This window comes from Acyrthosiphon pisum, chromosome A2, assembly GCF_005508785.2.
Source record: "Acyrthosiphon pisum isolate AL4f chromosome A2, pea_aphid_22Mar2018_4r6ur, whole genome shotgun sequence".
Classification (NCBI taxonomy): Eukaryota; Metazoa; Arthropoda; class Insecta; order Hemiptera; family Aphididae; genus Acyrthosiphon; species Acyrthosiphon pisum.
This window is the reverse complement of record NC_042495.1, coordinates 86940350-86957061: the sequence shown is the minus strand read 5'-3', so window position 1 is coordinate 86957061 and position 16712 is coordinate 86940350. Positions and strand designations below refer to the sequence as shown.

Sequence of the window (16712 nt, the reverse complement as noted above, 5' to 3'; positions counted from 1 at the left end):
CCGTGCACTCCGTATCAGTAAAAAAATTGTAACTAAAAAAAAAATATGATTTTTCAACTGTTTTTGGATGTAACTTGCTGCAATGTTCAATAATTTGATTTGGTGCTAGCTTGTACCTGATCTGCCCTAAATAACCAATGGAAACCAATAATAAAATAAATACTAATTTTTTACTGTAGACTGTAACCAATGGCAACTATTTATAAAATAAATAAAAATAAAATTTCCAATTTCTATCGTGAATCTCGAGATCCCTGTTTGAGCACCTCTTTAAAATGCGAATTTCGAAAAATCCTTTCTTAGTGCGCCTATACAATGTAATAAGTACATTTACTGAAAAATTCATATCCATAGCTTCAGCAGTTCCGTTTTAAGATTGACGTATCTCCCAGGACAAGCCTTTTTATATATACAGATCAACAAACATGCCCGATTAACCAATAGCAACCAATATAATATAATGCACTGTTGCGCCACTGTTGTATTTTTGACATACAGATTTGAGATTCGCTACCTTTCCGGTGGATTTTCCTAAAATGTTATTTCATAAAAACCTTCTCCTGGCAGTTACGAACATCTTAAAAAAAATTTGAGCCAAATTGGACCAGCCGTTCTCGATTGATGAATTGTTATATATTTTTGTCTCCATTTTTATATATATAGATATAAATTAGTGTTTCTTTGTTTATCCTCTAAAGTCTATAGAATCAAAAATGACTGGAAAATTGTCCATTTCAATAAAAGTTATACAAATAGATTCCATGAGACTCGGAACTCGAAAGGTGTTTATATATCTTATTTGTTCAATTAATATAGGCTCCAAGGCGGATATATATATATATATATATTATATATCCAACTTGATAGGCTCCCATAAGCTATACAGTTACCGGTAGCTCACACATGGATTTAGTTTTTGGATACAAAAATTGAATAGTACTTTGTTTATTTAAATGTTTGCCATTGGTTGTAGATTATATTACTGTATTAATGTATTATAATTAATAGAAATGTGGCATGTAAAAATGTTTAAAAATACGTTTAAAACAACAAAAATAAACAAATCATAAAATTAAATACTTATGAACACAATTACAAATTACAATTATAACTTTCATGGTTTGCTTTCTTTATTCTGAACATATTATTTTTGATGTAAACACATAAAGACGAATACCAATATTAACTATATTGGACTTACGTCGGACGTCGGCTTTTAAGCATTAGTTGAACCTGCCTCTAATGTAAAGTGTTTAGTATTAACATAAAAATTATGTCCAGAATAAAGAAGTAGAAAATCATAAAATGAATCGTTGTAATTGTGTTTATATTATACCATTATCTATATATTATTTCAACTGAAGCAAGACGGAGAATAATAGAAAGATTGATTCATTTTACCTCGGGCAAAGTCGGGAGTAACAAATACAGCTAGTGATAATCCATATAAATGACTAGATTATCTGATTATAAATAAAGTCACTATACAGCGGCGATGCGATGTAGTTGTTATTGAAGGTTTTGCTTCATGACCAAAATAGGTGGGTATGGGTCGTGGGTGGCTGCATTTCTGGTGATTAATAAAAATTCAGCATGCTATATTACTATACTCCCCTCGTTCAGAATCTAAAATGAACATAAAACCAATAAGTCCTTTGGTCCTCTCATAATCTAAAATGTTGGGGCGAGTGTTCCACCTTTATCGGAAAATAAACTTCGCACCGCCACTGCACTATAGGTAAACTTGAGGTATACACCTGTCACTTAAATTTCAGTACAAACCATATGCAAAAATGAAGAAACTATAAAACTCATAGTTATATACTCGTACAGTCGTACCTATATAATATAGATAGTATAGATTATATTATTTCGGGGTAATAAAATGTACGCAGATGGAAAAATTATTTTAGACCTTACTGACAAAACAAATAACTGTAAGAGTATTTCCCGTTGTCTGTTAACCTAAAAATTATAATTCTGACAAAATTATTTCATTGTAGGTAGGTCCTACTCAGTCATGAATGGATTTGAATAATATAATGAACATTATCAATTCCAAAACTAAAAGTGTGTTATTAAATACCTACCTTATAAGCTAATTTAAATGCCATTAAAATACTCAATTACCTGTATTACAAGTTACACCACTTAATAGGTATTATATGATTTAAATCTCAAGGATACCAAGTGCGTGTGTATTCGAATCGCGTGAAGACTTGGTATAATTACCAGCATCTATCGAATTGTCTATTAAGTATTAACTAATGTGGTTGCAATGTTTACCGGTAGAGAACAGCACTAAATCATCATTAATTAAACATCGTAAAAAATATCGGACACGGTTTGAGATCAGTGAGCACAGATTAAACAGAAAGGAATCAATTTTCATTTAATATAGGGCCTTATCCTTATGGGAGATGATAAAATCATGTCCGACGTGCCTAGAATTTAAGCGTTCTGCCTTTTTTGAAATTCCCTTTTTTTCTTCAATGGTTCAAATTTCAAGTATGTTAATAATATATTCAAACATCAATCATTTTTTTAAGAAATTCTATTTTTACATAGGCGCAAATAGCATTTGAGATTTGGGGGAGGGGCTAATAGGGCTAATAGGGCCTTACTTTGATAATATTGAATTAGCTTAAAACAAAATGTAGGAAATGTTTGGGAGGGCTATGGACATTTTTGGGGGTGCTTAGACCCTAAAGCCCCCCCCCTATTTGCGCCTATGCGATACCATCTATAAAAGAACAGAATCTAAAAAAAACAAAAATTATTCTTATTTTAATTTTCATTATTTAGTTGGTGTCGGACGTTGTTGATAAATTAACAAGAATGCATACATTGCAGCATAGACGTTTTAAAGCACAAACAGTAATCACTTCTACAGATAACATCAGAATTATTTTGTGAAATGACTGCCACTTAATAATGTTAGCCCCTCCTGAAATTTTAATGGATTTCCGCCTATGAACAGTTAATCACCTCAATACAATCAACAACAGACTAAAAGTAATTAAAAATATAATTGTTAAAAGTACTGTTTAGCGCTACAAAATCTTTCCCATCCCTGAGTCATGCTGACCTACTGGGCTTGCTCGAGTAACTGAACGGGACCTGTAGATCTTCCTGTAAACCCTTCAGTGACAAGTTCCGTCATCCAGTGAAGCCAGCCAAAGTCATTCAGAAACATTCGAAATATTCGTAGGTACCTATATTTTAGTATTGTTCTTTAAATTTATGTTGGTTAAAAAGCTTGAAAATTGAATACAAGAATTTTCAAAAGTTCATCTTATAGATATTTCAAAATATTTATCTAAATCTAAGATTCATATAGTCTAAATTTTTATTCATAAGCGTTTAATTAAAATACAACTCATTTATTATAGTAATCTGCTCAATGATAAGGTGTACTCAAAACTCACTGAAGGTCATTAAACCATTAATTCAGAAGTTTTTTTAGTTAAATATTCAATGTTGAAACTTTTTGAAATAGGTGTCAATTAATTTAACTACCTATATTATTATGATAAAACGACGAAAGGGATACATTTTTCAGATGAAAGCTAATGTATTATTGACTTTTGTATTAATTAACGAAATCCATGACGTCGAAGAATGTTATATGGTGATAGACACAAATACACAATGTCAGATCCTCTGAAAGTATTTAAGTATTAAGTATTTAAAATATATGTTACTGGAGTTTACGTAGTTAAGTGGACGTCGCACCCGCATGGGTCACACCGTACGACATGGCAAATTTTCGTTCGTTAGTTTCAATAGGGTACTGTCAGTTTTTTATATTAGAATGAATTGACCTATTGTCATACTTTTAAGGAACAACATTATCTGTGTTCTCTTGTTGGTTTTTTACGATATTTTTAAGTGAGTTATGAGCATAACTTAAGTTAGAAGACAGTTACTTCTCAAATAAATGTAACTCGTTATTTAACTTATAGTTAAAATTAACTTAACTTTTTAACTTAACTCTAACATTTTACCTCATTAAAGCCCAGCCTTGGATTTACTGATATATTAAGTTATTTACGGATGCAATGTGTTTAGCAATACGTCGAACGATGTAATCGAGCGATCATAACGAAAAGATAGAATATATTTTAACGAATTTATGATTATTAGTGTTGGCTTTAAACAATGCACATATTATTGTAATCCGATTAATATAATATATAAGAAACTGTTCAACGAGTCATGAATCTAGCTAATTAATAACTGTCAACTATAGGTACGCGCAACAAGTTCCACGACTACAAGAAAAGGACACCTGAAAAAGACGTTAGCCGTCCAAATCAAAGAAAAAAATATAATATTTTTAATTACTAATCTATAAGAAACCGACCAGAGTACAGTATAGGCAGAATATGCTGTACCATATAGTCCATAGCCGTTGAGCCCTGAGCACCTTCACGCCACTCACACCGACACGACTTGTACACTTTTAATAACTTTTGCTTGCCTAACTTAAATAAAAATAAACTATAATTTTGTTCACTATTGGAAATTCAACTATCTATTAAAATGCACTTATATGAGGATCACCGGAAGCCCACGCACAACAATTTATTTAATACACATGAGAATATATTTAAAAAATATATATCAAGGTAATGACATACATTTTTAAAAAAATATAAAAATTCATAATGGATTGAACGCAATTTTAATGGATATACCCATTACTGAGTATACTCAGTACTTTCTTATTAAGGGGGTCTGTTCATCCAATACTGCTTCAACTGCACACGAAACCTTTAAAAGTGTACTGTTGGGCATTAACAAAGATCATCTATACCACATCGAGGCTTGTGCAAAAAGAAACCATAATAATTGTTGTTAATTAATTTAAATAAATTAAATTTTCAAAAATAATATAGCGCTATGTGGTGATCACGGATTAATATACTATATTAATATTTATAGTATATTAATCCGTGGGGGTGATAATGTGAATATGGCCATATCAACGTACGCACCGGTGCCATCGCAATCGCCTTCACCGCATGCGGCAAAAAGCCAAAAACGCATATATGGTGTGTCCCGTATCGTAGTCCTAAGTGCAAGGTGGAGGGATCGTCTTGTGCAGTGGAATTTTTTATAAACATGTTTGCGTTTTTAATATTAATTTGTAACAAATATTGTAATCTTGTTGAATAACTTTTTTTATTAATCGTTATTATAGTTATTTATTAGTTATTACCATGAACCAATCATAATGTAGCTACGAATTAAAATCACAGTTAGGTCAGGTAACTCGATACCTATATATTATAATATATATTTAATCAGTAAGTCATTACTCATTAATCATTAAGATATGTAAATTTAATATTACTGTTGTTTAGTAGGTACAAATCTGTAATCAACAGAATTTAATAGTAGGTATTCTCACAAATCGTAATTGAATTAATAGTTGACATCGGTAAAATACGATTGAGAACGGCATGTTTGGTAACACGATTGAGAACGCTCAATATTTTATTTTTTTCCAACGTTGCCAAATATAATCGAATGTTAATTTAAGCACGATAATCTGTTGATGTTGAAATAATTCAGCAATATATTATGTTAATTGTTATTAAAATTAAAATTGAAACTATAGCAGAAACAATATTGAAAATAGCTACGATAGTTAGAGTCAAGGTACTAAGAATAATATGTCTATAGCAAATAGGTTAAGTAGATTTGGGGGCTTAGATGATCTGGAAATGTTAGTAGTTAAGTAGGTATAACGAATACTACCTACATCTAATATTACATAGGTATAGTTAATATTTTTGTAAAACCATATTTTTAAGGATTATTATCCTTAGTATGAATATTTTAATAACTCAGAAACTACTTATTAGAATTTGGATTTAGATACTTCAACATTATAATAATAATCACCCTCAAAATAATTTACAGTAAAAATTGGAATTTTCATTTGAAAAATTGAAGTTTGTATAGCCACAGGACATATATAATATGTAATAATATAATAAAAAATTATCAAGAATTTGAAAATATGGTCTTCAGGTATACTTAAAATCAGAATTTGAATAAAAGTATTGTTAAAGGGATAAATAGAGATGAGCATTTTTAAAAAATCATTAATCTGTATATTACAAATAAAAAACAAAACAAATTAAGGAAAACTTGAATTTTTACTTTTGTATCATAAAAATGTTAGTAAAGTAATAATTTGATAATTTAAAATAAATAAATAGTTAAGTTAAAAAGTTTAAAAAAAAAATAACTTTATAACAAATCAATGCCCACATTTGAGTAGAAACTAATGCCGAATACTAAAATCAGTTAGGTACTTTAATCACAATAATATCATAAGATATACCTACTATTAGTAATAAGTAATATTATAGGCTGACAGACCGTCTTCACTCATTATAAAAACAGAAGTTTTTATTACCACAGTCCACAGTAGTACACTTTTAAAGTATAAAATATCTCAAGCATTTTAAAATATAGTCTCCAGACTACATTTGTAGTTATTATAGATATTTATCTATATTAAAATATTCCACAAATTAGAATTTGATTAAATTCATTATTAAATGAAAAATGGGGATGAACATGCTTGATGAAACCTTGTTTTAAATTTTCAATCCTTAGCTAGAAAAATTAAAAAATTAATAATTTTTTAACTATACCTACAAAATAATTTGCAAATTTTCATCAATTTTCTCAAAATTTGAACATCAAATACTTGTAAAAAAAATCTACATATTATATCTTTAATATTTTTGAACTGCTATATTGTAATTTATAACCTAATCTAACCTATAAGGTACCTTGTATTACATTTTATACATTTTTTTGACATGGCGAAAAAGTTTTCATCGATATAAAAAAACATTTCAAATTTCAAATTTACAAATGCCTATAAATCCCTCAAAAACGTCAAAATATTTTTTAAATTAAATTTTGTACGGAAAATGGCCATACATACCTACATATAAACATTTTGTGAAAATTTGTTTTATCTTTTTTTTTGCGTGAATACGACTACGCTACCGGAACTGCTTATGCATTATGGCAACAACATTTGATGTAGATATCTGTTTTCGAGTTACTTTAAATAAACAAATCGATTTTGTCAAAAATTGATTTTACGTAAAAGTTTCCAATTTTTCTTAATTATTTTAAACTATTTTATATAGTAAAATCTTCCAAGATTAATAGCCCCATAAAATAAGGTAAACAGGAGTTGGGGGCTTCCTCTCACGACTCACGAGTCTACACTCTACAGACGATTGATCACAACTGACGAGATTTAACGAGAACATACCTGCATAATATTATTATGTATTAATAAGCATAACCAGCAAACAATTCTGGAGCGTAAGTTGGAGGACACTGGATTGACATGACGATATCGTTCGGGATTAGCAGTCGTGGTGGGAGTGAAAGAGAAAACAAATACAGAAAAGGTCGTCCGGGAGGCGCCTCGCGTAGATGGCGGCACTGATTATCAATAAGTATAGTATTATTATTTACTATTCTGTGGTATGATAACCAAAGTGGATTGAAATCCATAATCTTGAAAACAATCTACTCTGACTACTCGACGAATCAGTTAAACTAATTCTAATTTCTAGAGTCTCGATATCTCTAATCTTAATTTTCCCTTAGATCATAGACAATATAATATGATTTAGGCTTTAGCATTAGAAATTGCATTAGCATTTTACATTCAACTTTATCGGGAAGCAATTTTCGGACAAATAAAAATGAGATTGCAAGATCATAGATACTAATAACTAATAAGAACGAACTAAGATATCTTAGTTCGAGGTAATAAGTAATAATATTATAATTTATAATTGTACAAGTCACGTCGTCGGCGCCACTGAACTGTACTGTAATCACTACAATTACGGGGGGATAACCGTATCATAGTGGCAACCGGCGCAGCCGCCCTGGTGTCGACCACCCCGCGTAAAAAGTAAAAACATAACCTTCAATTTGCTCGACAACGCATATTATTTTATTCGTTTTGTTTACTTCTTTTTTTCGCTCGGTCTCTCCCTCACTTTTACTCCAGCACCGCGAACTCTCTCACCCATCGCCATGTCACTCACTCTTATTTCATAAACGTGCGCGCGTACGTGCGATATGCCGTTCTCTCGCTCAGTCTCTCTCACACTATTGTTCGGCGTACCGCTCGCCATTTGCCGGCGGGACACGTCGCCGCCAGGCCGACCGGACGTAGATACACCACCACCACCACAGTACCACACACGTGTCGCGTAGTACCGGCGTAACGCGAACAGTCTCGTCAGGCGATGCGGCGGCGTTTCGAACTCGTTTTCGTCATTGCAACACAACCGCGTTATAATCATCCTGTCCGCACCAAGGCGACTATCGTATAACTGTTGTAGTTATACTGTTACGAAAATATAAAAACCAATTTCGCGACAGGTAAGTGTTTAAGTACGACGTTAACTTCGCCGACACAATATTGTTCTCAATGTAAATTACAAACTTACAGCAATATTGTTCGTTTTTATTTATTATATTTTATAAGAGAGTAGGATTTAATAACGGGACACGGGAGGATTATTTGAATTTAGATTAAAAATAATAAATGCCTGTAAAATATTCTCATATTTGTTGCTACGGGTGTTTTGGGGTCAACGGTCAGACATGTGGCGCCGTACGAACAGCCCCAACCGTATTATTTTTATCGTTCTATTATTTATTAACATTATCTGTAGTTACATGTATCATGTATGTACTATAATTGTAATTTGTAACTCACGTAGGTCGTAGGATAGTTAGGTTTATGTGCCTCCTATATTGGGTAGTTATAATAGGTACATTTTCGTGGCACATTGATGAGATAATGTCGTGTACTCGTTTGATGAGTTACGTTTGAAAAAAAAATATTTTTGAATTTTTCGTCACACATGGCCTCTGCGCAATTGAATGTCAACTCAAATACTATATATCCATATTATAGTACTATATTTAAGCGCGTTGAAAAAAAAAAGTTTTACGTTTGTAGGCTCGTAGCTGATCGTAATTTATTGTTGTGGTTGTTGTTATTGTTGTTGCTAGACCAAAATTTGGGTTTAGGTATGACACCGGGCTCTAACTTTTATAGGCACCGCGCCGGAAGCTGGATATGTAGTAAATCTAGTAATGAATGAATATTTTCTTAGTACGCCGTTCCACAGGATTCAGAGCACCACTCCGTCGGACAATGACGTAATTAATTTATCGTGTGCCACCCGTCGCGTTGGATTTAATTTATTTGTTTACGACACTAATATTGTATACCTACATTATAAGGATATAATCGTTGTAAGTTGTTTGTAGATTCGTCACCATTTCAGTAGGTGATGAACTAGTAATATAATACAACGTTTCAGCAATCAATATACTACCCAATAGGCAATATCCCATATGGTTTTTTAAATAAAAGGGTGCTGACCGCTGTTATACACTGTTATATACTACCTATTATGATTATAGATGGTAATATCTATGCTCAGCTATAACACTGTGTCAATAACTCAGTTATCGTAGTGTTTTAAAAATGTGTACACTTTACAAATTTGGAATATCTATTATACTTACCTCTATTCATTACTCATTATACGTTTATTGTTAAAAAAATTACAAACTGCATTTAAATAGTATAATGCGCATTCCAAGAAAGAATATAATACTTACGTGTTATTTTTTCACCTACACGACATGGTTATTATTTAAAAATTTGAATTTTAAAACATTTAATTTAGCCGTAATTGGTTTGGAATTTCAAGGTTGATACTACCTAATTTAGGGTGCATAGGTAACTATGAACCTAAATTTAAAGATATTACTTATTAAATATACGAATTTTACTAAAAAGTATCTAAATTATTCGAATTCTTAGAGAATGTCTTTTTTTAATTAATTGTTTTAAGAATAATTTTTCCGAGGTCTAGAACATCAATAGAATAAAATAAAAATACCTATTATTATTATATATATAGTATTATTATATATTTTGAGCAAATTTGCATTTTTTCTATACTTCACTAAATACCTTTATTATAGGTCATAGGTGTATAATAGTATTAGTACATAATAGGTATACCTAAACTGTTTCATATTGTATATTTTGTCATACTTGAAATCATTGGGTATATTTTTAAGCTTAAATGAATTCATTTCTAAATTATTATTATAGTTGTTCCTTGCGATGTGATACAATTTAAAAATACAACCATGGTATTATATAACTATTATGCTGGCATAACAAAATGTGTGTGTGGGTGGTTGGAAGGGGTTCCTTCTAATGATAAATATTTAAACTAAATAAATATTAAATATAATAAATTGGTTATTTGGTTGATTGTATTTTTAAGTTTTTTTTATCGAGTTTACTTGCGATGTGATACAATTTAAAAATACAACCTTGGTATTATATAACTATTATGCCGACATAACAAAATGTGTGTGTGGATGGTTGGAAGGGGTTCCTTCTAATGATAAATATCCGAACTAAATAAATATTAAACATAATAAATTGATTATTTGGTTGATTATATTATTTTTAAGATTTTTTTATCAAGTAAATTGGAAAAAACTAAAAATCAAATTCGGCAAACTAGGTTAGTTTAAGAAATCAGGTTGATGATACTTGAAAAATATGTATAATGTAATAACAACACAAATTATTGATTACAATTTTTAAAGGTAGATATGGACAAAAAATCTATAAATATATATTTCAAACTAATTAAGTTTACAAATAACAAATTATATACCTACTAAAGTTCTTAACTGAGGTCATTAGTCTGTGGGGGAGGGTACTGTAGGTTTTGAACACGTGTTTGTTGGTTTTGGCAGAATTTTTAAGCGGGCCACCCGTATAATGGTATCTGCCATTCCCGGGTGGGGGCTGGTGACCTCTCTTTCCGGACACCGTGACTGCCCGAAGAAAAATGCCGCCCATGGCCGAGTTCGAACCGGCAACGGTGCGCGTCGTAACCGTAGGGTACGGTTCCCAAGCTGCGGCTGGCCGCAACAACCGGCCGCACCATACTGCTCACGGACGAGTACAGCCGCCGGCCGCAGCGACTCGAATGCTGTTCCATAGCAGAACAGTCCTTGCGGCCAGCCGCAACGACAAGTCGCAGCTTGGAAACCGTACCTTTAGTCCGCTCGGCCACTCCGCCCCTCTCATAATAATTATAAATTCAAAAATTAAATAACATGAAAGCATTCTTGTCCGAGTTCTTGTCTATATGACAATATTATAGTATAGACCAGTTCAATTTTTAAGCTTGAAGAATTAAAAATAACATTAAAAAATGTATTTATATTTATATTTATGTTATAACTAGGTCTATTATTATATCTTGGTAAATTGTTACAAATAATTAAATATTAAAAACTCATGTATGATACGTTGTACCCATAAAAATATGTATTTCAATAAATTGTACAATACAAATATTTTTCTACAGTAATAATTATTCGAAATTTGGTTTTAATTATAACTATGCAATCAATAACGTTTATTAACGCCACTAATATTAAAATGGTTTTTTTTTTTTTTTATTAAAAATTTACAGAAATGAATAAAGTAATTTTCCATATTGGTGAACATGCTTGGATGTATTCTACATTTGTATTTCAACAAAAAGGTGTGATTTGAAATTGAAGTCCTTTGGTTTTTCCTTTATTGTGATATGTATAGAACCATAATAATATGTTCATAATATAATATAATTAGGTAAGTATTTATGTATTAAAGTTGTAAGGCTTGACTGCATAGGGGTGAGACCTCATCTGCAGGTCATGCATAACAGTGACATATCCAGGGGAAGGGTTAATGCACCCCCCCCCCCCCAAAAAAAAAATAGATTATGGTTTGGAAATATGACCACCAAGTTTTGAAATAAGCTTTATCATCTGATAATTAAATCAGTTTTACTTTTTTTTATTAGGAATAAAAAACAATATTCCTTTTATCAAATAAATAAATAACTAGGTAGGTTATATGAAATTGTATTTAGTAATTTTAAAATATAATTTTAATACTTATAATACTTTTTATAAATGTTTATTTTTACGTGATGAAAATCAAAACACTTTATACAAAATCAGAAAATTAAATTAAAATATTTATATTATGCATCGCAATTTATAATGTACCTAAGTTGGATCAAATTTCGCAGGTCATGCCTATGCATGACAGGCATGACTGTAGACACGCCTATGGGCTTGAGTTTTACTAATCTTATACCCGAAATTTTATAAAGCAATGACACTATATTATTATGTATATTATATATCACTAGCTGTTCGATCTTCCTCCGGAAGAAAATATTTTTTATTTTATAATTACAATCTTATTAAAAAAGGTTTGACTATTTTTAAGACAAAACCAAATATTTACAAGTTTTAAATAAATAAAATATATGAGAAAAAATTATAGTGATTGTTATTGCTGTTGTCTATTTTTTTTTAAATTAAATCTTCCTCGTTTTTAAATTATCCATTGATTTCTTAATTAGTCTTTCAATTATAGAATATAGATTATTAAATAAGTCAACACTAATAATTCAACATATTATTTAATATTTTATTATATAAATATTTAAATCGTGGCTCACTTAAATCAATCCCAAACAGCCCCCTTTAACAAGTCCCTTTAAACATTGTATATCTCCCCTCCCATAAAAAACTGAGCATGTCACATATTTATTACATTTTTTTAGGCGTTATATAATACCAGAAAATCGTCATAAGAGCCCGGTATGGACCTGATGTTCAATCCCCCATAGTTGTCACGTCTTGTTTTTGGGTCTTTAATTCCCTGTCGGAAATTTATCATACGCATAACATAATATTATAATAATAGTAGTAATAATTATGAAGTATTAAATATATTTTTGATATATTAGTGGCAACGTCAAATAAACTGTAAGAAAAACTTTGCTCATCATAGTGATAAATTATTATCATAACAAATTTGATTATACTTTATGATGATTAATATTATTCTGCTTTTCTTCTCGGTCACAACTCACAAATGTCCGTTTATAATCAAAACTTTTAAGTGAATTAAATACCTATCACATTAAAAAATTAAAAATTAAATATTTTTCGAATATTTTGTCAGTGGTCTTTATTATTTTATTACAATACGGGCCGTGGCCCAAAGTACAGAAAAATAAGTACATAACAATAATAATAATAATAATAGGAAAATACATATAAATTATATTAACATAAGAGCATTGTTAGAATTACGAAAAATAAAACAAGGGGTTCTCATTAGCAGTACGCTATCATTCTGAACATCGGTCTATTACGAGAGTAATTTTTGTGCAAAGAGAAATGAAAAACGGGTAAGTTGCTCGGGAGTAGAAGCTAGGGATTTTAAAATTTAACTCTATGGCAAAAACTTATATAATTTAACATATTTTTAATATAGATTTCATCAAATATACCACTCAAAGTTCAATAAACCGTACCTAGTGCTTATTATTACCATTATAATTTATAATTAATAATTAATTACATTTTTATTAAACAAAACTCGACGGTGCTCTTGATAATATGCAATGGTGGAAGGGGGGGTCACAAATAAAAACGAAGTTCGTCAGTACAAACGTGAATAACATACAAGATGCAAAATGCAATGATAATAATACCTAGTTTACATTACGATAACTAATTAACAATTTTATCGCTAATAATAATTTTAGGTATTAATGTATTTTATACAGTATAATTCGTGGTGAACAGTATCAGCGATTTGTCTAATTCTGCGAAAATCTCACGATTGAGTATAAGTTGGTTCGCCGTATCTTATTGCGTATACCAAACAAAAGTCAACGTACGAGAGCATCGTCATTCGTACAGCGTGACACTGGTGATTCCGAGGTTTGACGAGTCCATTAGTCCAATAATAATAAAATATAATTAGTCATAAAAAAAAACAAGTTTATTCTCTGTTGAGATCGATCCACCCAGACAACAATAATGACAATCGGTGTAATGTATTGCTCGAGAAACGCGTACAATAAAAACTAAAAAGCAACCGATGCCGGCCATGCCGACCGATCCCTCGACGACTGTGACCGTGTGCAATATACGTCATTAAGCAGTACAATATACGATTTTCTCGTATGGCGGGAATAAATGGGAACATCGCGATCGGTTCAGACGTTGTCTGTGGTGCTGGTGCTGTCCTTAACCTCGCCTAACCCACCCAAAACTGTAGTAACCACCTGTTGAATTGAGAGGCAGCAAAAGCCCCGCAAGTATACAAGACTACTGACAATTGCTAAACATTATAGCCATATGGAAATTATAAAATAAATGTTACACTGAACAAATTTCCTCAACCAAATCACACCTGTAGCCTGTAAGAGCGTTTTCAAACTTCAAATAGGTACTACATAATCGTCATAATCTGAAACATAATATTATACTCCGTAAGTACTACAATAAAATGTCTGTGTATAACGGTCGTTCGGAGCAGCAGGTGGTTGCGGCGAGTTAAAATTCTTATTCATTCGACGAACGGAGTATATAATAACAATTGTATAGATAATCATACCATAAAGTATTAATTTTTTGTTTCCGTCTAGCCGTCTAAGTGTAATATATCATATTATTATAAATTATAGTATTTAATAAACTCAAATGCCAGACAATTTCAAATGTCTCCACTCTGTATACACCCATAGGTCATTAAATTGTTCTCTTTATCTACTGTTAGATATATAGTATATTTTATGAGCTAATATGCCAATTGCCAATATTTGATTTCAGTTTTTTCGATATCATTGTGGTGTTTACCCGTAAACTGCAAGTTTGTTGAAAATTTGATTGAATTTAGTTAATTTTTTTTCAAACCACTATTATAGACAAATACATTGTTACTATTATTGAAACTACAAAATGAAGGAAATAACTATTGTAAGTATTACTTGATTACTTTGGAAAAGTAGTTAAGGTAATGACAATTTTTTTTTTTTAATACTACAGTTGTTATTCTGATCAGAATGGAAACTTAGATTCAATTTATAGTATTGCATATTATATTTGAAACAAAATGTTTTGTAAAAAATAAAAATAAATTAAATTTTAATATCATATCTAATATATAAAGTACCTATCTAAATAAATAAAGGTAGGTAAATACATTTCTCTGAATAATTGTTAATCGTTAACGTATAACTTACTATACTGTATGATTATGTACACCGTTTATTAATAAAATACTAAATAGTATTTCTAGTTATTTAATAGCATTTATTTTAACATTTTATTTTTAAGGATAAAATATTTATTTTCCTTTTTTAATTTCTTTAAGAGAACGTCATACATTCATGTATTTTCTCCGGTTAAGTATTAGGTTGGGTTACGCATAACATTGCAAATTTTATGTTCAGAATTATCCATTTCACTCTGTCATTTGTCAGAAAACTATGTTAGGTAGATATACCGAAGCCCGGATTAAGGATAAATTGGGCCCCGGGACACTGTACACTTAGTGGGCCCCCTTTCAACATTAACTACAAAATTATTGTATCATTTCATATTAACGACTTTATATTATTGTACCTATAATTTTTACTATACAAAAATATACAGGATGTATCTTATGTCATTGTATGCAACTTTTTTTTTAACAATTATGGATCGATGATATGGAATTTTGTTAAAACAAAAAAAAAACTTGTTTCTCTATATTTAACAGGCAATTTTTTTATAGCATTTTCAAAATTTTAAACACGCAATTATACCAATAATAAAATTGACTTTATTTTTCAAATAGTAACCACCATATTTTTTGATGAATTCTGGTAAAGCTTTTTTTCTGAATATTTTGACAGTAAAATATCAATTTTGGTACACTAGGTTATTAACTATGGTCCTCTAAATTTTAGTACAATATGCATTAATACTTTTAACTGAAATACCTAATTTACAAAAGCTAAATATTTTTTTCTTGTAACTACATTTTTATATACTTAAAAAATTAAATCGGTAATCTAAAATGCTCAAAAAAATGAACAAACAATGCTAAATTGTCGGTAAATATAGTTCATTATTTATAGTAAATTTTCGTGTTATAAAATTGAGAACAATTTTATAAATTATTAATAACAATTTACCTACATACTACCTACTTACATAATTATTTTTTTTTAAACTTTATTGGTGCGTTAAAAAAAATATTTTGGGGATAAATATGGGCCCTGGGAACCTCCCCTCTTGACCCACTTAATCCGGCTTGGGTATACCTGTTATAATTATATGATAATGATTATAATTTTAAACCGAGTTTTAAGTAGTGGTACTACCCTATCTTTTATTATATAAAATAATTAATACAGTTCAAAATAATATGTACTTAATTTGAATATTTGACGCCTAATTGTAGAATGATACTATCATAATTTATATAATATTATATACTTATTATAATAATTTAATTATAAAAATTAAATAATTTATTTTTAATCTCTAAATATTCTTATTTAAAATGTTGAGAAAAAATAAAATTAAAAAATTGTTACTATTAACACCCGCATGTGTTGTCTCCGTCTTACAAACGCATAACATACCAAATGTACGCTCAGAAATTCAATTTTTAAGGCGTTAGACATTAGAGCGAATCAACCTATTATAAAACTTGATGGTAAGAACATTATGTGTGTTTTGTTGGA

General features: G+C 30.1%; 1 protein-coding gene across 4 annotated transcripts in view; it reads left to right on the top strand.

The window, feature by feature from the left end:
- Nucleotides 1-8068: 8068 nt before the first annotated feature.
- The window catches only part of LOC100161944 (Y+L amino acid transporter 2), a 28889-nt gene continuing 20245 nt past the window's right edge, over nucleotides 8069-16712 (top strand). Inside the window, exons 1-2 of one of the 4 annotated variants that reach the window (XM_016806541.2) lie at nucleotides 8069-8445; nucleotides 11595-11666. In XM_016806541.2, coding sequence (XP_016662030.1) covers nucleotides 11628-11666 — 39 coding nt within the window. In that variant the 5' untranslated portion in view covers nucleotides 8069-8445; nucleotides 11595-11627. Of the gene's footprint in view, nucleotides 8446-11594; nucleotides 11667-11735; nucleotides 11756-14805; nucleotides 14956-16712 lie in introns of those variants that run through there. The other 3 variants (XM_001950626.5, XM_016806542.2, XM_003246219.4) reach the window with 3 other exon arrangements.